Here is a 24,118-nt window from a genome sequence, read left to right on the forward strand (position 1 = left end):
CACCTTCACCAGGTGTTTTTCATGACTTTCCTGAGCCTGTATACACTTTAACGACGTGCCTGCTGGTTTGGTAGCATAGATAGTCTACCTGTGAACTAATCCTGAAGAAACATGGTTATGATCTACACAATAGAAATAAACCAGTGTGAATTTCTACATATTACAGGAAAGAAGTTTATTTACAAATTTGAATTCTTCTTCAAGAAATGAATGCCATTAACTCCACCATATTAATGTGTGGTTTATTTGTCGACATGAGACATTTTCTTAAATTATTATTATTATTTTCATAATAATGGCAGAATGTGGTAGCTTAGTGGTCAGGGTAGTGGACTATTGACCAGAAGGTTGTGAGATTGAGTCCCAGGTCCACCAGTCTTCCACTGCTGGGCCTCTGAGCAAGCTCAGCTGTGTGAATGAAGATTAAATAAATTAATGTAAATTTTAGAAGAAGAATAAAGATATAAATGCTATGAGATTACACATGTGGATTTATTACAGTGACCAGAGATGAATCAAAGATTATTTCTAAAATTTCAAGCAGAAATGACCTGTTTTAAGGGAAAAGAAAGAAAAAAAAAATCACACTCAACCTTAACAAATTTCACCTATAACTCTTTACAAAATTTCTTTAGGATGATTAGAAATATATATTCAGTCCGAACCGTGGTATAGCGTATACGTCTATATCGTATGTTGTATTTTGTTTCAGTGCTGAGTTCTTTCACGGCTCTACGATTTATTGCCTCCACCATTTCACAGCAGCTTTTAAACTGCAATACGCACTCATGCAATGAACATTCCGATTTTTTATTTTATTTTTTTCCCCTAATTCATTTTGCCACCTCAGGGGCAGTTTCCACAATGAGCTACAGCCCTAGTAAAGCTGAACGTTAATGTTAGCTCATTTTGCATCCTCAGCAAGTTTTTTATGTGTTTTTTCCCATACTCATATTTGGTGAAATCACCTGTCTGTGGATCCTTTCGCCTTTCGTTTGACTTTTGTTTTATCGCCTTCCTAAAAAAAAACTATTCACACTTTTTTACAGTTCTGACCCACATAGTACGATTCCGTCTTATTCCTTCTTATTCAGCTTTTATTAACATACTTATTGTGGTGTTTTTGCGCAGGATAAAGTGTTACGCTTCTTCGCGAAAACGTTTTCTACGTCTCCTCTGAACGTGACGAGGGAAATCTATACCAGCTTGGGTAACGGATGTGTGAATTCTGCGTAGATTTTTTTTTAGCATTCGTTCTTTTAATGAACATCTGCACACGTGTGGTTCCTGTCCTGATATCTGCTTAATATCGTAGTGAAAAGTCTGGAAACCGACTTCCTGTATCACAAGCTGAGTTTCCCCTCTGAGTCAGCACACGTGGATGTGAACAGGCCGGATATCACTCGGCTCTTTAAGCAAGTGTGTGGCTCCTTCTGTCCTATTTGTATATAGATTTAGAACTAGATAAAGACCAGATTCTAGTTTATTTCACAACTTGACTGTGGCATTTAATTCCCCTTTTTTATCCTCTTCTTTACCCAGATGCGTTTAATGAACGACTTTCAGAAAGAAGTGACCACGTTTTGGATCCGGCATCCTGAAAAGTGAGCTGTTGCACCTGACACACTAACACAGCTGCTGGGAATTTCTCAAATATATATATATATATATATATATATATATATATATATATATATATATATATATATATATATATATATATAATTTTTTTTTTCCCCTGTAGGTACATGGAAGAAATAATAGAGAGCACATTCGCTCTTCTGTCTCTTCATCCTGAACACGGCATGTCCACTCACAGCTCGGAGAAAATCCTAGAACCCGTCCACTTCCTGTCTCTGCTGGATATCAAAGCCAATTGGTTCAAGAGGTGGATGGTGAGAATTGAGCACCCGTCAAATATAACGCTCGTGTTTAATCTTAGGTTAAAATGACCCTTTTTTCACTTTAACTAGAAGTGTAACCTTAAAAATGAATCATTCTCATGAAACAATATATTGTTTCCGTGTACGTGATATAATTCAAATGACATCAGCAGGAGTTTCAAACATGTGCATTTTAGTAGTTCTGCTTTTAAAATGAAGAAGAAGCCTTTATTTTGTCACATCTACTTTATTCAATTCAATTCAAGTTTATTTGTATAGCGCTTTTTACAATAGACATTGTCTTAAAGCAGCTTTACAGAACATAAACACAGAGCAGAGGGTAAACATAGGATTAATAAAAGAAATAACGAATAATAAAAGAAAAAGAATTAACAGAATAAAAAATTCTAGATTATTATTAGTTGTATATAGTTCACAATGTGTATGTATTTATTCCCCTATGAGCAAGTCTGAGGTGACTCAGGCAGAAGTGGCAAGGAAAAACTCCCTTAAATTGGTAAAGGAAGAAACCTTGAGAGGAATAAGGTCCAAAAACAGCATAGTGAAATTCTTTCTTCACATATCCAAACTTTTGAGCACAGGGTCAGCCATGATTCAGCACCTCTGGAGCAGTGAGGGTTAAGGGCCTTGCTTGAGGGCCCAACAGTGGAAGCTTGGTAGTACTGGGGCTTGATATATATAACCAAGCCTTAACCACTTGGGCCACCACTGCTCCTGGTGCCCTTTTTATATTCCCATTTACATTCATGGCATTTAACAGGACATCCTTATCCAGAGTGACTTACATTTTTATTTAAATGTATACAGCTGAGCCATTGAGGGTTAAGGGCCTTGCTCAGGAGCCCAGCATTGGCAGCATGGTGGACCTGGGATTCAAAATCGTGACCTTCCGATCAGTAATCCAACGCCTTAACCACTAAGCTATCACTCTTAATGCTGCCCTTAATTTTAATATATTAGCCATTATGAATTTTACTCGTTCGTTTGTTCGTTTATTCATATTCACTTTTTCTTGGTCACCCATCAAGGTGCGATATGGTCATACACCACAGATGGACCCACAGCTCATCACAGGGCATCTTACGCACATACACACAAATAATTTTAACTTGTAAACCTCTGTGGGAGGAATGTAAAAAGAAAACTACTAACCCTAGGCAGCAACCTGAGCTCAGGACAGAATCAGGAACCCTGGAGCTCCGAGCAGCAATGCTACCTGTAGTCTTACCATGACATTTATTATTACTGTATTACATTTACATCATTTAGCAGACACCCTTATCCAGAGCGATTTACATTTCATCTTATACAACTGAGCAATTGAGGGTTAAGGGCCTTGCTCAGGGGCCCAGAAGTGGCAGCTTGGTGGACGTAGGAATCGAACTCACAACCTTCCGAATTGGTAGCCCAACACCATAACCACTAGGCTACCGCAAATCTACTGTAAAATCTAAATCTGAAAATATCACCAAAGTCAATCAAATGTCCATTACTAAGTAAAGAACAGAGCATAAGCGTTAAACATTTTGTTCAGTTGAGAGACCTGAACTCGTGCTGTAACTGATTACCTTTCATTCCAGCATGGCTACTACAGCAGGACGGTGGTCTTGAAGCTTCTTGAGCGGAAATACAAATCAGTGGTGAGTATGAGAGTGTCTAATAAGAGCTAATAAATACTTTGTAGTGATTTATATTAACATTTATTCATGCAGTTAGTATTTGTATCAGACATATATTTGCATATATACTTTATTTATGATTGCTTCTATTTTATTTTTATTTCACATTAAAAAAATATTTTTGTGATTTTTTTTTTGTTGGATTTTTCTGGTTTTTTTCCCCCTTTTTTTTAACGTTGCTTAATGTTTTAAATGTGGAATGAAATATTACGTGTGAAATGTATGAAAATGTGTGATGTATGAAAATTATATGTGCTTATATATGACAAAAATCAACAAAGAAGCAGTGATGCGGTTCAAAACAAAGCATATTCCTCTCTAGCAGCATGTCTTGAAGTAATTTATTCCTTATATAGCACAGCATTATTAAATTATTGTGATTATTATTTGATTAATAGTTAATGTAAGGAATTCGTTCCCTCACCAGCCTGTGATGTGACTTGATATTGCTTATGATGAGAAAATGTAGACTTTCTTTTCTGAAGACTTTCCTGTGTTGGAAAACTTAACGTTATATCTTTACCTCGGAGTGTTACAAAGCACCGACACACGAGAGGCTCCTTCTGTAAATGCTCTTCAAACATCTCCCCATTGAAAGTCTCAATATATCCATACAACGTATGAGGGATCCTTTATATAAGTCTCTGCAAAACATTAGCACTCCCTAGTGCATTCAAGTATGTTCGTTCAAATGAGTTCAACTCGCACAGAATATGTAGACAGATACACTATATACTGTAGTCATCACATCCATATGCGGTTCTTTCCCCAAACTGAAATCCCACACTTGTATAGTATGTCTTCATACGCTGTAGCATTATAGTTTCTCTTCACTGAAACTACGAAGCCCAAACAGTGTTCCAGCATGACGATGCTCCTGTGCACAAAGCAAGCTCAATTTAGACACAGTTTGACCAAGGTTGAGGTGGAAGTACTAAAGCGTCCTGAACCCTGACTCTGACTTAACCCAACCATCCCAACTTTGGGATGAACCAGAACGCATACTCAACCCCGGACCTCCTTACACCACAATGCAGTGTCTGATCTCAAAAATGCTCTTATAGCTGAATGAACACAAATCCCCACAACCATGAGATGATGTTCACCAAGCGCATTTAGTACAGCAGTATCCGTTTCATGTTTCTGTTTGATTTACACCAGTATGTAGCTACTTACTATGACATCATGCTAGCTCAAATGTGAAATAACTAAACTGAATGAATAAAACAAATTTTTTTCTATTATCACAGACTTTTCAAGTGCCTTAGAAGCCCAAACCGATTCAGAGTATTTTGCTGGGAAAGGGAACTTACTTCTATTTTTCTTTTCAGATCGTTACAGCTCTTCAGCAGTGCATTTATTACTTGGAGTCCTGCGATGCCATCAAAGAGGGAACATTGGATATCACACATGCCATGGAGCATCAACGAATTGGTATGTGCATGGATTCTAGAAAGGTTTCTGGAAGAACCGAAAGAGTAATCATCCGTAGCTAAAAATGTACGAATGTGATAGCTGCTAGTTCAGACTTTGAACCTTATTAATGTGTTTTCTTTATAAATACTTGAATATAGCGTACATAATGCACTTTTGGTGGTCTGTGTAACTTAGAAGTGAACACAATATTTTTGGTTTTGAAGTTGAGAGAAAATGAAGCGCCAGAAAAAAAAGACATTGAGCGTGAACCAATTTATCTAGGTTCAACAGCCTCTAGTACTAACAGAGTAAAGGTAACCATTAAACTTGGTGGTGGCAGCATCGTGTTGTGGGGATGCTTTTCATCAGGGACAGGGAAGCTGGTCAGAATCGATGGGAAGATTGATGGAGTCAAATACAGGGCAATCTTAGATGAAAACCTGATAGAGTCCACAAAAGACTTGAGACTGGGCTGGAGGTTCATCTTCCAGCAGGACAGTGACCATAAATATACAGCCAGAGCTACAAAGGAATGGTATAGATCAAAGCACATTCATTTGTTAGAATGGATCAGACCCAAATCCAATTGGGAATCTGTGGCGAGACTTGAAATTTGCTGTTCACAGACACTCTCCATCCAATCGGACTGAGCTTGAGCTAATTTGCAAAGAAGAGTGGGCAAAAATTTCATTTTCTAGATGTGCACCGCTGGTAGAGACATACACCAAAAACTAGCAGACTGCAGCAGAAGGTGGTTCTACAACGTTTTGACTCAACAAAAATGCACAACACTTTTCAGATATTTATTTGTAAAATATTTTGGACACCATTTATCATTTTCATTCCACTTATATATATATATATATATATATATATATACTTTTTTTGTGGTTGTAAAATGACAAAACTTGAAAATTGACATTGTCTTAAAGCAGCTTTACAAGAACATAAACATAAAATGTTTATGTTCTTGTAAAGCTGCTTTAAGACAATGTCAATTGTAAAAAGCGCTATACAAATAAACTTGAATTGAATTGAACAAAATGTGGAAATGTTCAATGGGTATGAATACTAAATTGTTTGTTCACTCTTTCCTGTGTAATTAGACACATTCTCTGTGATGTGGGGTGTGTAGAAAACTGAAGTACTGTACATGTCTAAATGTGCTATTTAAGCACAAACATACTCTCTGAAGGCTGGAGTAGTACATAAAACAAGTGTAGAAATTGAAGAAATAGAAAATTGTCACTGACAATTATTCAATGTGACAGTAAATTTTGCAGTTTTAGTCATTTTTAGTGCAATTTCTTTCTGCCTCCCAAAACCCATGTGTCATTAGCATCATGATTTTGGAGCGCTAATTAGCACCAGGCTCTTCCTAGCTAGTTTCACACTATAGTAATAGAATGTTTATAGCGAACGTTTTCTTATCTTCACCTCGTACATCACCATCTTTATCTGCCTTCTGCCTTGTGCTGAGCAAGCAGTCTGGCTTGTACGTGTAGTTCTGGCGTGTTCCTCCATGACTCAGCGCCACTCTATCATGTACCATAGATAACACAGAGGCCATGTGAGTTCAGATGACTGCTCCACAGACTGTAGTTTGTATTTTTCCACAAATTATTATTATTATTTTTTTAACTTCTACTTTAAATTCTTTTTCTTGTAAACACACACAAGTGTGAACGCAAATGATAGATTCCTTCAGAAAGCCGTTTCGCTATCCTTTTTGTGTGAGAGAGACGTATCTACTTATTTGATATCTCTAAGCTGTGAGAGTTGTGTTGATTGCAGAAACACTGCTTACACTGACTCTGCAGCTGCTGCATGATGAAAACTTGGCCTTGGTTTAGAACTGCATGACCCAGAAAGTGCGTTTCAGCCACACAGTCACAAGGTCTATTTAAAAAGCCCATTTAAAGTGCCACTGAAAGCTAAACATGTTACAATGGTTTATAGTTTTGATTCATTCATTTGATTCAAGGTCTTAATTCATTTGCTTTATTAATCATATAGATCCATAGAATCATATGATTCATTTTCTATATGAATCACGTGTCAAGTCACAGGGTTATATTATTGTTCTTGTTCTAATACACTTTACAGGTTGGCCAAAAGTATGTTGACACATGACGTATTTACTCCCTCTTTGCGGTTAAATAATCTCTGCCTTCATCAGGGAAGGTTTTCCATTAGAAAACTATGAGTGTTAAGCCACAACAATGTAAGTTGTGGGTGTGTTTGGTCAGGTGTCCATGTACCTTTGACCACATTATACTTTTGTAGTAACTTTCTCAGGACATTATAAGGCAGACGTTGTGTAATTGTCGATACAGTAAATTATTTGTGAGATGTTTATTTAACATTATTTTTGACAGCCAGCTTCTCTTCAGCCATTTTTTTGGAGATTTTTTTCACCCCAAATATTTGATGTCATTTGCTCTATATGCCTCCTCTAAAATCCTCCGTCACTGTTAATATCCATATTTCCTTAACGGTAGAGCAAAATTATGACGGACGTCGAGCTTGATTGATGTAAAAGTAACATGAATCCCGATCTGCCTGTTCAGACAGATGTTTCATTACCACGTATCTGATACATATCGCATACAATCGCATGGATTCGAGCCACCTGCGTAAATATAGCATAAATCAGTAAAAAAAAACAACAACAAAAAAAAACTGTCTGTCTCATTGTTAATAAATATTATCTTGTTTGGTTTAGCAAATTGCAGTGTTATAAAAGGCACAAACCAGGACAGTACCTCTGATTCACACCACCTTGTCCTTGAAAGAGTGCACTGATGTTTGTGACTTATCTTGCAGTTGGAACTACTGACACAGCTGTGCTGCTGTAGGAGAGGAGATTAATGAAAAGTCAGAAGTGAATTTAATGAGCCATGCTGTTCTGTGTCCTGTGTCTTCAGGCTCTGCTCAGAGGAGCTGTTACACCGCTAAGGAGCTGGAGTACACTCACTTTGTTCACTCGCTCTGTGTGCTCGGAAGGCTTCTGATGTACACCAATGGGAGAAGCCTTTTTCCCGTTAAAGTGAGAAAGAGAAGAGGTCAGTATGGTACGGCGAAGCACGAAGAGGCCACTTTATTGTCAATGCATAGTACAGGTGCATAACAACGAAATGCTGTTTAGCATCTACCAGAAGTGCAAATAGTAGAAAGATGTGCGAAGTGCAGATAAATATGTAAATATATGTACAACAATAAATAAAGCTGTCAGGTAACATGTGCATAAGAATAGTGTCAGAAGATCAAATCCCAGATCTCAGACGGATGACTAAATCTGTATGTAGACATTATGGCATTCAGGACCAAAATTTCCTCATACCTTTTATCTATAGATTGTCTATCGTATTATATTTGTCTTATGCGATATCCCTGCAGGATAGAAATCTGTGCATGCTGTAATAAGGTTTAGTCAGAAACGATGATTATCTTTTTATCTGTTGCAGATCCGGTGACTCTGAGTGACTTGGTGGTGATACTGATTAACATCATGTATCAGCACCCAAACACACATCGCTCCGATTTGAATCACGCAGGTGTGTCTAACTGTCTCACGTCTTAAACAGTTTTAAATTAACTCTTGGGCGTGTGTGTGTCTGTGTGTGGAGATAAGTATATCAGTTTATTATTAGCCCCAGAAATTATTATCCATGTGAAGAAATATTTTTATAGTCCATTGTAAGTAATAAAATGACTCTTTAAGTCTCCTTCCTTGTTTGACACGCACCTTCCTCAATTTGACTCAGTGGTTTTTATGGCCATTTTATGTCTGTTCAAATTCATCGGTATTACTTACCGACCTCTTCTGAATTAATCAGTGCTTGTCGTTAAGCAATGATTCATTGACCCTACCTGGTGCTAATCTTTAATGAGCTGAATCAATAACACCTTTGCTAGCTTGATTAAAGCTGCATTGATTTTTAGTCTCCAAGGGGGCCTTAGCCTCTCTTAGCACTTTTTCGCTGGACACTGTAGCATGGCCCAGTTTGGAAACTAACCTGAATCCAGGATTATCTTTGTCCTGATTAAGCGCCCCAAGTCTGTGGCTGAGAGTGACCCCAACTGAGCCGGGGTGCGAATACTTTAATACTTCATGAATGCACGATAGAGAGAAGAGAAAAGTGTGCTAGTTAGAGTGTGTAGAATTATTATGTTAGCATATACAGTGACTAAGGAGCCATTGGCCTATTTTGAAGAAAGCATTTTGTGTGTGTGTGTGTGTGTGTGTGTGTGTGTGTGTGTGTGTGTGTGTGTGTGTGTGTGTGTGTGTGTGTGTGTGTGTGTGTGTGTGTTTAATTGACGTAACAGTGATAGACAGCATTTTGTGGCTAAATACATAAAAGATTACCTTAGGCTATTTCTACTTTACTTGAAGAACTTGGGATCGACTTTTTCTATACCAAGCGCTCATGTAGAAAAAAGTTTCAGCCAGAGGTTCTGATTAAATGCTGTGATGACTGTGTTTGATCAGTCAATGGAACATTTATAGCTCCATCCATATATTGGCTCAGACGGTAGCTAGAAGGGAAAAGAGTAACTGAATTCAGCATGACTACTTCATTATGTTACTGCACACTTCCCAGTGCTTAGTCTGCACAGCTGTAAACACACTGACGTACGTGATGTGTTGTGCAATGCCGTGCAGACTCGCTCTCCCCCACTACTCTGGTGATGGAGGTCCTGAGGACCTTGTGTGAACGCACTGAATGCGCTGTGGAGTGTATCTACCAGATCCCCGTCGTCGAGACCCTGCTGGTCCCAATCCTCGCTCTGCTTAAAGGAAAACAGGTTAGCATGAAGTAGACATTATAATTGATGTCATACAACATCAACTGGCATACAGTACGTTAGCTGATGATATTCACTTTTGAGTTTTGTGGGTTAAAATGGGAAAATAGCCCTAATATTTTTAACAAATAAATATTAACAAATAAATATTATAGTAATGGTAGACTGCGGGTTAGGCATTTTTTTGAACATGCTTCTTTTTTATTTATTTTTATTTCTAGTTTTGATAGTAATACTGTGCAACATTAACTGTAACTTAGAGCCATATATTAACTTACAGCCTCATAGCAACCCATAAGCTTCACAGTAACCTACAACTACAACCTCACAGTAACCTAGAAGCCTCACAGTAACTTACAACCTCACATTAACCTACAACCTCACAGTAACCTACAGTCTCACAGTAACCTACAGCCTCACAGTAACCTACAACCTCACAGTAACCTACAACCTCACAGTAACCTACAACCTCACAGTAACCTACAGTCTCACAGTAACCTACAGCCTCACAGTAACCTACAACCTCACAGTAACCTACAGCGTCACAGTAACCTACAACCTCACAGTAACCTACAGCCTCACAGTAAACTACAACCTCACAGTAACCTACAGCCTCACAGTAACCTACAGCCTCACAGTAAACTACAACCTCACAGTAACCTACAGCCTCACAGTAACCTACAACCTCACAGTAACCTACAACCTTACAGTAACCTACAGCCTCACAGTAACCTACAAACTCACAGTAACCTACAACCTCACAGTAACCTACAACCTCACAGTAACCTACAGCCTCACAGTAACCTACAGCCTCACAGTAACCTACAACCTCACAGTAACCTACAGCCTCACAGTAACCTACAGCCTCACAGTAACCTACAGCCTCACAGTAAAATACAGCCTCACAGTAACCTACAGCCTCACAGTAACCTAGAAGCCTCATAGTAACCTACAACCTCACAGTAACCTAGAAGCCTCATAGTAACTTAAAACCTCACAGTAACCTACAACCTCACAGTAACCCACGACCTCACAGTAACCTCCATTCTTACAGTAACTTATAGACTGAGAGTAACTAACAGTCTTATATTAACTTACAGTTCCACAGTAATAGATCCCAGTCAGCCCACAGATAGTGTCAAATTAAGCTATAGTCTCACACAGTAACTTTTCTCTGTTTCACAGTAGCATCTCATCCATGATTGATAACTACTAGATATGATCTCAGCTTTGTAGCTTCAGTTATTCCTGCCGGACTCAACAGTAGAACTATTCTGAATATTAAATCAGAGACGCAGCACAACACACACAAAAGATTTGCTTCTAGCCTCAAACTGTCATTCTGCATGCATTTCACAATTTGCCAAAAGCCTTTTTTCCAATGTATTTTTCCCTTCACAGGCCAAATTAAACTCTCCAGAAAGCAGCCTGACCCATATAGCAGACACGCTCGCAAGAATCGCCACCACCGAACGCGGCTTAGCGCTTTTCCTGTATGAGAGGAAGATTGTCTCTGCTGAGGGTGAAGGGTAAGGAAACATAATTTAGTTTACGATGTCCGTTGTCACGTCCACACTCAAGCCACTCAGAGACAGCATCAATAAAATAGAATTTTTTTTTCTCCTAAATCCCCAACTCTGTGTAAACAAATAATCAGTGTCAACCAAGATTTAAGTGAAGAGCTGTATAGGGATGTTGTTTTGAGTATTTGTCACTTTTTCTGTTTGGTATCAGTATTTCAGCAGCGCACGTGATTGTGCAGTTCACTCAGGCACTGCTAGCTAAAGAGCTACGAGCGTGCGAGGAGCTGCAGAACTCGGCCGCCGTGAAGGGGGCCTTTATTTTCGTGTGCCGTCAGATGTACAACACGTGCGAAGGGCTACAGGTGCTCAGACCCTACAGCCTACATGAATGCATAGCCCAGGCATGGAGAAAGGTAACGTCATAAGTGCTCACACCTCCAGTGTCTTAGGGTCTTATCATGTGAACTGATTTATTTACTTTTGTTCTTTACCTTTCAAGACAAGTTTATTTGTATAACATAATACATACAGCAAAGCTAATTCAGCGTGTCTTTTATGTACATAGATAAAGGATAAGGTAAATAAAACGTATGATAGTCTGGGAAAACATAAAATAAAATATTTGTTTGCAGTCAATAAAATTCTTTGGCATATTTACTTTAGGGAAACAATGACGGAAAAATGACACGGAAATGTTTTTCGCTTCAGTGTCTAGTAAAATAGACGGAATGTATAGAGCTGTCTTTATGCTTATGGCCGCAGGGACTGAAATATCCTCCTGTGTGAAATTCACTCCGTTCTCAGGAAGATCTTTTGAGGCATTTGGAATAGCATGAAGAATTACTCGTATTTTCCGTGTGAGATCAAGGTGTCTTTTGGGGGTTCAGTCTCATTCTGAAGCCTTTTCCCTACAGGCGAGTTTAAAGTCAGAACGAATTCCCACTCCTGTTCCAGGAGCTCTAGCACCATCAGCTTCCCAGGAAATCCCCATCATGTGAGATTTTGTCTTTTCATCTTCCTGTCTTTCTGATCCAACAGTTTTTAAATTTGTACTCAGATCTCTGTAACGTGGGAAAAGAAAAATATGAATCAGTTTGAGCTTAATGTTGAATGCTGGATTCTGATTGGTCAGGATGCGTTGCTTAATTTACTATAACAGCAAATTACAGTTTTTGTTATAATATACCTCTGAAATGGTATTGTTTTTATAGTATAGTACTTGTCTGAATGCTCTGCATAAACAGAGGTAAAAAGCTACAGTAGCTTGACATTTTCTGACCATGGAAGGGGGGGGGTGTCTTTAATCTCTCTAATATTACAAGCTTTTTTTTGTCTTAAAACAACAATGACACATAAATCCAAGATGAGCAACTGAATTCAGCATGGCTACTTCATTATTTACTTCATAATTTTTTTGCAAACATCCAAATCTTTAATGACTTGATGCCTGACTATTGGCAGATTTCTGTAGTATAAGTGGAATAAAACACTATTGGATTTGCTGTTATAGAAAAACAATCTACCTCCAGGGTGGCATATTCTCCACATTTTTTCTCAGTGTATTCATTTTTTCATTGTATTTGTAGGATTTTTATTCAGGTTTTCTAATGATTAAAATAAACACACATAAAATTAGCTCACAATAGATATTCTGTACCTATGGTTTAATATCTATCATGAAACTGCAGAATGGCTTGGGAGGAGATGCTCTTGGACAACCTGCTGAACTTTGCAGCCACACCAAAAGGCCTGATGCTTCTTCAACAAACTGGAGCCACTCATGAGTGTGTTGCCTACATGTTCACCAGGTTCACCAAAAAGCTCCAGGTACAGTACGGAATCATATACTATGATAACAAAGGATTTACTTTTTTTTTTTTAATTTATTTTACTTCAGTTGTCATACTGAATAATTGAAGAAATTAAAGACACACGGGGGGGGGGGGGGGGGCACGGTGGCTTAGTGGTTAGCACGTTCGCCTCACACCTTCAGGGTCGGGGCTCGATTCCCACCTCCACCTTGTTTGTGTGGAGTTTGCATGTACTCCCCGTGCCTCAGGGGTTTCCTCCGGTTTCCTCCCCGGGCCAAAGACATGCATGGTAGGTTGATTGGCATCTCTGGAAAAATTGTCTGTAGTGTGTGAGTGAATGAGAGTGTGTGCCCTGCGATGGGTTGGCACACTGTCCAGGGTGTATCCTGCCTCGATGCCCGATGACGCCTGAGAGGCACAGGCTCCCCGTGACCCAAAGTAGTTCGGATAAGCTGTAGAAAATGAGTGAGTGAGAGTAAAGACACACATATATTTACTTTTATATTTATATTTATATATGTACGATAACCGTACTCATGAAAGAGGGCACAGCAAATCTGCAGAAAATATCTTACAAATTTCAGAGTCTGATTGATTTTGCATTTAGAAATTTTACAGAGCTTTCTAGCTTTATACTCTCTTTATACTCTAATCATTTACTCGTTACCCTCACACCTCTAGAGTTGGGGGTTTGATTCCATTCTCTGCTCTGTGTGTGAAGTTTAAATATTTTCTTACTGTTTTGGGGGTTTCCTCTGGGTTCTTCTGGGTCCTCCAGTCCTGGGTCTGACCCTGAGCTCAGGTCACTGACTGTTTAAACCCTTTTGTTCACATGACTTAACTCCAGGTTCTCCAATTTCTTCCCATTGTCCCAAAACATGATGAACTCAGTGTTCCTCAGTTGCTCACCAGGATAAAAAAAGGACAATGGAGATGAATAAATGTCATTTAGATGCTTTATTTGTATTCATTTTATGCTTTGTTTCCTTTATCTTTAATTCAACCTGGTTTGAATATCTTGCATATATTTCATATTTTAGTGGATTTTAGTAGAAGTATAATTTTTTTTAGGCTTCACACTTTACATTGTTATAGCTATGCAGAATAACACAACAGATATCATCATATATCAGTATCACACACAGAGTTCCAGCTTTTATCACAGTTACATCTCCTGCAAGCCTTTTTATTTCCAGACTCCATAATGCCCCACTGTCTGGAAATCATGCAGAACAGATATTACTCCTTTTTACCAGCATATTGTTTCACAACAAAGTGAGAAGTCATGTGAAATATGATAAGTTACCCCGAGACCAACTTTTCAATTGTATGAAAGTTTTATTTATGCTCAGTAAATATTTTCTCCCACGTTCCTTTACTCAGCGTTCACATTAGGCAAAGCAATAGCCTAAAGCCAAAACAGCCTTTATCTCTTTCAGTTCTTATATTATCTCTCGTTCTTTTTCTCCATCAGGTGAGTAGGTGTGAGAAGTTTGGCTATGGGGTGATGGTGACCCAGGTCGCAGCTACCGCCCCGGGCATTGTTGCTCTACGCTGCTCTGGTGAGTTGCTCAAAGTCTACAAAGATTTCTAGGTTCATTCACACCCTCGACCTGTTCGACGTATTCTCTAAAGAAATGAATGAACAAATTATTTTTTTCCCTCAGAATTTTTTTATTTTATTAAGTATTTGCATTAAGGGTGAAAAAGTTAATCATATGATAAAGCAGTCTCTTTTTTTATTTATTTATTTTTTTGTACTTTCTATATGCTAGAACTTCTAGAACATATGAGCGTGAATCAGAGGAACCCGACAGAAATAAGAATCGAATAAAAATAAATAAATTATAGAGGAATCTGGACTCTCATTAAGCGATGGAATATTTGGATTACGGTTAAAAAAACAATACAATTTTTTTTATTTGTTAGAATAAACAAAACAAAATTGTGTTTATTTGACTTTACGTCAGCAAATATTTTTAATAGGCTACCATAAGGTTTGAATACGGTATCGTTTCTATAGTAACAGTTTATTTACTGAGACTAGTATGTGGATGCTGTACAAAATCCAAACCTAGTTATGACTAATAAAAAAGTGTGAGTCTCCAGGAGTCTCCAGTGACTGCGTTTTCTGCCTTCAGGGCAAAGGAGTTTCTCTGAAACATGACAAGCTGTGTGTTTTTATTAAGAAGAGAGTGGAAAAAAGAGAGACTAGTGAGAGTTGGAGGGCATTGTTGGGTGTGATACCAATTTATAGTACCAGATGAGTGTGTTACTAGTTTCCATGCAGTCTCCTAGCTAGCGTAGTTGCTAATCTGTACCTGGACGTCACAGGTTTTATCCAGGCCATAGTGGTGGAGCTGTGGTCAGCACTCGAGTGTGGCAGAGAGGACGTGAGAGTCGTCCATCCCAAATCTATCGCAATGGAGCCTATTGACAGGAGCTGCCTCAAAGTAAGACCTGTCTGTCTATCTTTCTCTCTGTTTTTTCTCTGTGTTAATCTAGATACACTGTTTGGACATCCCTTTCGAAATTTCATTCCCATTTGCTCTTATTATAAGCTCCACTCTTCTTTCTTCCAGTGTAGGGAAACTATAATGCTACACAATACGAAGACATTCAATACGATCACACTTTGTGCCGACAATTTAGGGAAGAACCATATATGGAAGTAATGGTCGGGTGTGTATTTTTTATTTGAACTCTGTGAATTAAAGCAGTTGTTTATTAAATCAGCTATATGAGTGATGGCAGTTTTTATGCCTGGTCCATGTCTGAACTGCTCGGTAACAGAGTCTTAATCAGGTGTACCGATTGTGATGGGATAGCGATGTGCTGATTTGGATGCAGACTTTTCTCCATGCAAGCTACGAAACAACCGAAGTATCTTGATGAACTGAATGTGTAGGAAGAGACCTGTGTGTGTGTGTGAGAGAGAGAGAGAGAGAGAGAGAGAGAGAGAGAGAGAGAGAGAGAGAGAGAGAGAGAGAGAGAGAGAGAGAGAAGAGAGAGAGTCTATATTTTAAACATGCATGGTTCAAAGATTCTTACCGTTCTTATTTGTTTAAATATTAATGACTCGTCCCAGCAGCGCATCAGGATGTAAGCAGCACAAGTTAAATGGGTCTTTGGAAAATCCAGCTGTTCTTTTCAGAAGTGTGTTTGTGTGTGTGTGTATGTTTTGTAGTCCTTCCTAACATTGGTGAACCTGCTGTCTTCTCCTCATGCTGTGTTGGAACTGCTGGGACATGAGGTACTGGCCAACAAGACAGAGTACAGCCTGAGAGAAATGCCCACCTCCATCATTGTGAGTGTCTCAGTGTCTCTCTCTCTCTCTCTCTCTCTCTCTCTCTCTCGTGCACACACACACACACACACACACACACACACACACACACACATACACGCACACACAGCAACAATTAGTGATTAGTGCACAAGATAGACTGCTCTCATTCTGACACTCAGGCCTTCTTTGGGGCTTTAGGGCTCCACCCTGACAATAAAACTTAAAGGACCACCAAATACTGACACTACAGACTCCTTACATAAATGTTAAATCAAGAGAGTCAAGAAGCTTTTATTGTCTTTCCAACCATAAGCATTTATAGATGATGCAAACAACGTTTCTCCAGGACCATGGTGCTACATAAAACAACACAGAGTTAACAACTTAAAGTAAGTTGTCCTAGCTATATAAAGTGCATCGTGTGTAACGCAGCGCAAACAGTGCGAGACAAAAGACTACACTACAGGACAAATACACAATATAACGCAGAGCAGTATACAGTCTGTATATTATACAGTACATTGTGCAAAAATATACACTTGTGTAACAGCAGCAGTTGGATGAGGTATTGACATGTGGTGTGCAAATCAGCAATGTGTCATAAAAGTCAGAAAATAGAATAGGAATTAACACCTTTTTCACAACAGAATAATGTTATAACCAGCAGATATTTTATTCACTGATTTGCTCACACACTAGTCTTGCTGTGGTCATGTATAGATACAGTGGTGTGAAAAAGTATTGGCCCCCTTTCTGCTTTTTTTATTTATTTTATTTTTTTGCACGTTTGTCACACTTTAATGTTTCAGATCATCAGTCAAATTTAAATATTAGTCGAAGATAACATAAGTAAACACAACCTGCAGTTTTTAAATGAAGGTTTTTATTGTTAAGGGAAAACTAAATCCAAACCCACATGGACCTGTGTGAAAAAGTGTCTGCCCCTAAACCAAATAACTAGGTTAAGCCACCCTTAGCAGCAAGAACTGCAATCAAGCTTTTTCAATACCTTGCAGGAAGGGGGCCAACACTTTTTCACGCCACTGTATTTACACATACAGTATATTGCACTAATAATTCAACTGCAACTTTATTTCATGGTGTACTAAACATTAATTTCAGAAGCCAAATGGCAAAATAAGCCCAAGGTCTCTAAACTCTAAATTGAGTTTAAACGCAAAATTATTGCTCCTGATCAGGCAGGAAGTATAACCTTCCCATTGAGGTTAAATCGTGACAGTGAAATGAGCAGATCTGAAACAACATCAAAAGTGAAGCAGCCACTGTGATTGTGAAATTAATCACCAGCAATTAAAACAGAAATGGCAGAATACATAACACCACTGCATTCTGTAGATGATGGGTTTCTTTGATATTCACAGATTTTAGGTTATTTTCGATTGCATGTTTACATTTAATTACAGTGTGTCACAATTACATATAATAGACAAAGGCTTATCGTAAACCAGTATTTGTGCTTACGCTAATTGCCAGCTAATTAGCATTAGGAGAATCGAAATACTGTACACTCCTGCAGCTTGACATCTTGCCATAAGAGGGCAGGCTTTGCCCAGAGATGAGTTATGCATCCCTGAATTCCAGCATCATTATCCTCAACTGCCTTTCTCTTCTCTCTCCCTCAGGACGTGATGGACCGCCTCGTCGTTATTAACTCCGATGCCAAAATCCACTCCCTGTTCAACTACGAGCAGTCACACACATTTGGCCTTAGGTACGATCAATAGTTCTCTCTCAGCTTCTCCTCTCTGACTCTATCCCTCTCTTTCTCTCTCTTTCTCCTTCTGAATGGAATGAGAGAGTACAAGGGAAAGGCAGCACCATTTAGTGCAACATTATCTGATTAGCCCTTTTCGCTCCATTTATTCTCTTGCTCTTTAGATCGATGAGGCCTGATTTGGCTCTCTGTGTTTGCCATGCTATGATTATGTCAGATAACGGGATTTCACATTAGGAAGATTAGTATTGGAAAGGATGTAAAACTGACCAAGGAAAGTTGGAAATCCTATTCCCTTCGAGTATGTGCTGTAAGTAAAACTCATTCATCTTTGACTACAGATGTAATAATAGCCGGAGCAGAACTTATTTATATCAATAAAGAGTGTATTAATGTTTTTTTTTACCAGGAGGTGGATATACCACCATTGTCATTTGTTTCTTAAACTGTGCCCATGGGTGTCTACAGACTCAAACAATTTTGAGGTACTGCATGTTGCCTACCCCTAGACATTTCCTGAAAGTGATATACCCCTATTAAACTCAGCTGCTGGGCACAGGGTTCTCAACCAACTCCATCTCAGCAGGTGGAATCCTCATGGCCCTTATTCATGCACACTCTTCTCCCTAACTGCCTCCTACAGGGAGGCACATGGCACTTCTGCAGAGTGTTAATTTGACAGCAAGGGTGTTATGTTCTGAGATCGAGGTTCCTTCGCTGGCTGAGATGTTTAATGAATGGTGTGGGCATGCATGCGATGTGATGTGCTATTGTTTTCTTTTGTGCTTTTTAAAACATTATTGCTTCACGTGCAATCTGGCCTTCCTCATTTGCTAAACCTTTCAAGTCCTGTTGTTCGTATTAAATTCATACAAGGACCGTGTGATTTCCAACTGCGGGATTTTGCACAACTAATCATGGCACAGGATAGCACTCTCATGAGGTGTTTTCTCCCCCAGAAGGACTGTTATTATTCTTGTAAGGGGGTGGTAAATCTCTCCAGAAGACGTGCTTAGCCTCCCTGAAGTAGTACTCTGTGAGTTCTCCCCAGTTGGAGAATTAATCCTCCATACGTGGAATGTTAAACCTCCCCAGAAATAATTGTGAGTCCCCCAGAAGTAGGGTTTAGGTACTTTTGAGTTAGCCTCCCAAATAAATCCCAAGAGTTTTAGCCATCTAAAAAGGTGAGTTTGCCAGCACAGGTTAAATGTTTAACCACCTAAGAAGGAGTGTTTGTACATCCCAGAGGAAGTGTTCAACCACCCGAGAAAGTGGTCAGCCTCCACAGAAGAGTACTTAGCCATTCAAGAAGGGCTGTTAACAATCCTAAACTGGGTATTGAGCTTCAACAGATTTTTTTTTTGCTGACTGATTGGAATTCTTAGCCAAATAGAAGTTACTAGCCTTCCCTGAAAGGAGTGTTAGCCAAACCTAAAGATGAATTTAACTACCCCAGTACAATTGTTTAGCCTCCCAGAAGGATTACTTAGTTCTTCATAAAAGGAGTGTTCAATTGGAATAGTAGTATTTGCCATCCCAAAGGTGTTGTGCTGGTGGGTGTGTAACCCCACCAAGAACTGTTAGGCACCCAAGAACTTTCCTCAGTAAATGAGTGTTACAGAAGGGGGGTAAGTTTTCTCAGAAAGACTGTTGGGTACTCAAGGAGGGGTTTTAGCTTCCCCTGAATGATTGTTGGGTAACCCAGATGGTGGGATAAACTTCTCTAGAAGGAGGGTTTATCTTCTCGATAATGATTTTTGGCTAACCCAGACGGCAGGGTTAAGCCTCCCAAAGAGGAGGGTTTAGTTTCCCCTGAATAATTTGGGGGTTAAGCCGCCACAGAAAGAATTTCTATGCTTCCTCTAAAGGAAGGTTTGTCTTACCCAGAATGAAGGTAAACCCCTTGAGAAGGAGTGTTCACATCACAGAATGACCAGTGTTTACCTGAAGAAAGTGTTTTGCTTCTTGAGAATACATTTTGTTACCCATCTAAGAAGGAGTGTGCAGCAGGAGCAGTGAATGGTATCTCAGATTCTGCAGGATTAACAAATTCAGAAGGGGAATATAGCTTTAAGTGCACGAGGTACCCCAGATGAAAGGAACTAGCATCACTGGAAGGAATGTTTAGGACCCAAATATCGGGGTAGGCAACCTGGAAGGAGTGTCGAGCTTCCTTTATAGAAGTGTTCAGCTCATGTGGGAGATGTGCTTGACACCTGAGAATAAGTGTTGACCATGACAGAATGTGTCCTAGTCTCTCTATTTCTATTCCCTACTTTTGTGTGCAGAGCTGCACGGTATCATTGCTTTGTCTTGTCGTATTATGATCCAGCTGAAATAATGCCTGAATGCCCTCACTTATCTTTAAAATAATCCAAATGATTAGAATATGTAGAATGAATAAAGTAGCATACAGTAAGGAAGCTGTAGGCTGGTAAAGGGCTCACAGGGTTGGATCCCACCCGTCACGTCTGACTCAGTGACTGCATGTGTCGTTACACTGGAGGTGTCAGGTCTAAATCCGCCTCTCAGATATTCATCATCTCACACCGATATACTTTCCTTCCCACACATCAACATAACATTCCTCTGAAAGGAGTGAATGTAAAAAAAGGTTGTCTGCTGAGTTTCTTATCTTCAGCTCCAGTAAGACCCAGAGGATTTTTAGTATATTGATGACAAGGGCTATGAAATAAACCAGATAACGTATGTGATTATGCAGTTTATACGATTGCCTTCAAAATGTACACCTGCAAATAGCTTTCAATTTAGCATGAAATTACATTTAGGCAGTGTTCAGTCGAATTGACCGAAGGGTTTTTCACAGGTGTGTCAAGCTAAAGAAAAATGAAATCTGACTCCTTTATAATGTCCTGATTTACTAAGAACCCAAATAACACACAGTCATTTGCATATAAAAGAGATCCGGATGCTTTACAAAGAATAATTGCATCACATGCAGAGTTTTTGAGTGTGTATATGTTCTTGATAGATAATTTGCCTGTAAGTCTACAGGTCAATAACTACAAAATATAGTCGTAATGTAAACGCGTAAATAATACATGTAAATAAATGTGTATGTTCTGTTAAGCTAGGCTCACAATCTGTTTAAAGGATGTTGTCATTATAAGTGTGAAATTGTGGATCGTATCGAATATAAAGCCACTTTAACACACTTATATTCAGTTATTATTAATTAAAAAGTTTTTCATGTTGCAAGAATGTTCTTCTGCAAATTGAATACAGTACATCTTTTTCAGGCTTATTAGATTATTGTACCTTTAGGGACTTCAGTAAGCTGCAGTAATTCACATAGCGGGTAATAAAACAATCTATTTGCACTTTTTATTTTGCTCTTTTAGGTACAATGCATATTCAACGAGGCAAATACTCAAAATAAAACCATGAACACATGCAGATTTACTCATATTAATATTAAAGAGAAGAGCAATCCTCTGTGAGCTACATTAGTAAATCAGCTTGTATTTTTTTGAAGGTTTGAATATGTTTCAAACACACAGACATATACATATGCATTATGTATATGTACATGATTTGTGTGTGTTTCAGCTAATCCATTAAAACCACTGAGAGAGGAAGTGAATAACATTGATCTGTCAAGAGGTGGGATATATTAGGCAACATTTTTTAGGTAGGTGGTAAATGTCAATCCACCATCTAGTGCCAGGACCCAAGGGGTGCTACAATGGCTCTTCTGTGGAAATCAGACCAGACAGACTAGGCTTTATTCTCCAAGCTTGGCAATGTGCATTATGTGGTAATGTGTTGCCTGGTTCACCGGTTGTTCCTCCTTGTACCACTTTAGTAGGTACTAACCACAGTGTACTGCTAACACTCTAAGAAATGCTGTTTTGGGGATGCTTTGACCCAGTAGCCATCACAATCCTTACACCTATCACCTATCTAGCCATTACAATCCTTACACCTATCACCTATCTAGCCATCACAATCCTTACACCTATCACCTATCTAGCCATCACAATCCTTACACCTATCACCTATCTAGCCATCACAATCCTTACACCTATCAGATCTGTACTCTTGCCCAATGTTTCTGCTGCCAACTCATCAACTTCAAGAACTCACTCTTCACTTGCAGCCTTATATATTCATGTTATTCACTGCCCAATTATTCACATTTCCTGTCAGTGGTTATAATGTTATGGCTGATCGATTCAAGTGTTATGCTATAGCTTGCAAAATCTTTCCAACATCTGGTGCAAAAGCCAGGATGCTGATTTAGCCTTACTTTCTGTGAAAAGGTTAGTGTACTCTGGAGACGCATCTCGACACAAGCTTCAGTGCCATCGTTAGTATCCATTAGAGAGAAAAATCAGAGTCTCATCACAACTACACCAGCTCACCCCCGCACCCTGCACCCACCTACACACACTTATTCAGATCTGCTCTAATACTCTCCACTCACATAAAACATTCTCAATGCCAGAAGTCCAGGCTTTTATCATTTCACTGATTTATTTATGTATTTCAGTTTGATGAACAAAACACGGTCGTAAGTAGTACTTTGTCTCTAAACCACAACAGTAGTTTTGTTTCTATGCAACTTTTGCAGCAGTATGACCCTAGAGACAAATATGTTTTTGTTTTTTCTCCCCCCCCCATTTGATTTCATCTAATCAAACACTCCATCTTTACCTCCTTTAGACTCCTAAGTGCTATGTGCTGTAACCTGGACTCCCTTTTGCTCCTGGAGTCTCAGTTTAAACTCTCAGATGTTCTGCTTCAGAGTCAGAAGGACAACGTCTTCGAGTCCCCGACTGGGGAAAAGTATGTGCAACATGCCTTACACATTTAAGTCCTCCTCACTATCTGACTCACTAGTAAACAGTATATTATATGAAAACAATCAAAGACAGGGTGGGACGACGCAGTCTGATATAACGTGAATTTACTGTTACCATGCTGAAGTTGATTAGTATTGATTAGTTTTCTTTATACCAAAGAATTTTGCCAACTACTACAATCTGTTCATTCTTCATGAACAAGACAATATTTACCAGTTTATAGCTACACTGTATTTAATGATGAGGAATGTTTGTCTGATAAGTTCATTCCTGTTATTACTTCTTATCACAGATGTACACCTTCATTTGCTCACCACTCTTTTTTTTTAAATATTTGTGAAGTTAATAATAATAATAATAATAATAATAATAATAATAATAATAATAATAATAATGATGATGATAATGCCACTATTAATACTACTACTACTACTACTACTACTAATAATAATAATAATAATAATAATAATAATAATAATAATAATAATAATAATAATGTCAAATTAAAGTTTCTTTTCCTACACAGAAGAGGCTTCATGACAGAGGAATTTGTCCTTTAGATTCAAGGGCACTAATAAAAGCGAGTTTATAACCGCAATATTTATAGCAGCTATAACCTTAACTGGCTTACAGTGATTACTGGAACTAACTTGCTTTAAACCATTAAATGTAACAGATAAAAAATGATATCATTCTTTTAATCAGTGGCAAATAATGTGGTATAAAAGGAATAAATATGACACGTTGTTATTAGGAATTAATAACAAACTTTTGTGTGGTAACAGTAACGGTGCTTCGTGTTGAACCAAGTCACACCACCCCATTGTTGATTATTGTCCTGTAGCAGCAGGTTTCCAAGGATTTTTTTTTTTTACATAGTGTGTATACCTTTGTTTGATTTAGAAATAAGTGTATAAACAGCTATGTACTTTATAACAACTAAGCTATTTTTAAACAACTAAGTAATTTAGTCAAAAATGTAATTTACACAATATTCTTTTTTCATTGCAGTAGTCCATCAGCAGAGACACACTTGAAGGCATTTGAATATTTGATTGTTGCTTATTTAGCTATGGGGTCATTGTAGCTAATGAATAAGGGACGCTATAGTGTAATGCAAATCCCA

The 24,118-nt window shown here is 38.5% G+C and overlaps 1 protein-coding gene across 3 annotated transcripts in view; it reads left to right on the forward strand.

The window, feature by feature from the left end:
- Window positions 1-24,118, forward strand: part of tbc1d32 (TBC1 domain family, member 32) — a 49,736-nt gene that overhangs the window by 3,995 nt on the left and 21,623 nt on the right. For all 3 annotated transcript variants that reach the window (XM_027155385.2, XM_047801626.1, XM_027155384.2), the window contains exons 7-24: window positions 1,132-1,210; window positions 1,316-1,419; window positions 1,543-1,604; window positions 1,745-1,895; window positions 3,485-3,544; window positions 4,915-5,017; window positions 7,927-8,064; window positions 8,467-8,556; window positions 9,666-9,808; window positions 11,210-11,337; window positions 11,543-11,744; window positions 12,246-12,325; window positions 13,020-13,158; window positions 14,617-14,704; window positions 15,477-15,595; window positions 16,330-16,449; window positions 18,075-18,163; window positions 22,853-22,975. In XM_027155385.2, the coding sequence (XP_027011186.2) occupies window positions 1,132-1,210; window positions 1,316-1,419; window positions 1,543-1,604; window positions 1,745-1,895; window positions 3,485-3,544; window positions 4,915-5,017; window positions 7,927-8,064; window positions 8,467-8,556; window positions 9,666-9,808; window positions 11,210-11,337; window positions 11,543-11,744; window positions 12,246-12,325; window positions 13,020-13,158; window positions 14,617-14,704; window positions 15,477-15,595; window positions 16,330-16,449; window positions 18,075-18,163; window positions 22,853-22,975 (2,018 nt within the window). The remainder of the gene's footprint in view (window positions 1-1,131; window positions 1,211-1,315; window positions 1,420-1,542; window positions 1,605-1,744; window positions 1,896-3,484; window positions 3,545-4,914; window positions 5,018-7,926; window positions 8,065-8,466; window positions 8,557-9,665; window positions 9,809-11,209; window positions 11,338-11,542; window positions 11,745-12,245; window positions 12,326-13,019; window positions 13,159-14,616; window positions 14,705-15,476; window positions 15,596-16,329; window positions 16,450-18,074; window positions 18,164-22,852; window positions 22,976-24,118) is intronic.

The sequence above is a fragment of the Tachysurus fulvidraco genome, chromosome 16 (assembly GCF_022655615.1).
Source record: "Tachysurus fulvidraco isolate hzauxx_2018 chromosome 16, HZAU_PFXX_2.0, whole genome shotgun sequence".
NCBI lineage: Eukaryota > Metazoa > Chordata > Actinopteri > Siluriformes > Bagridae > Tachysurus > Tachysurus fulvidraco.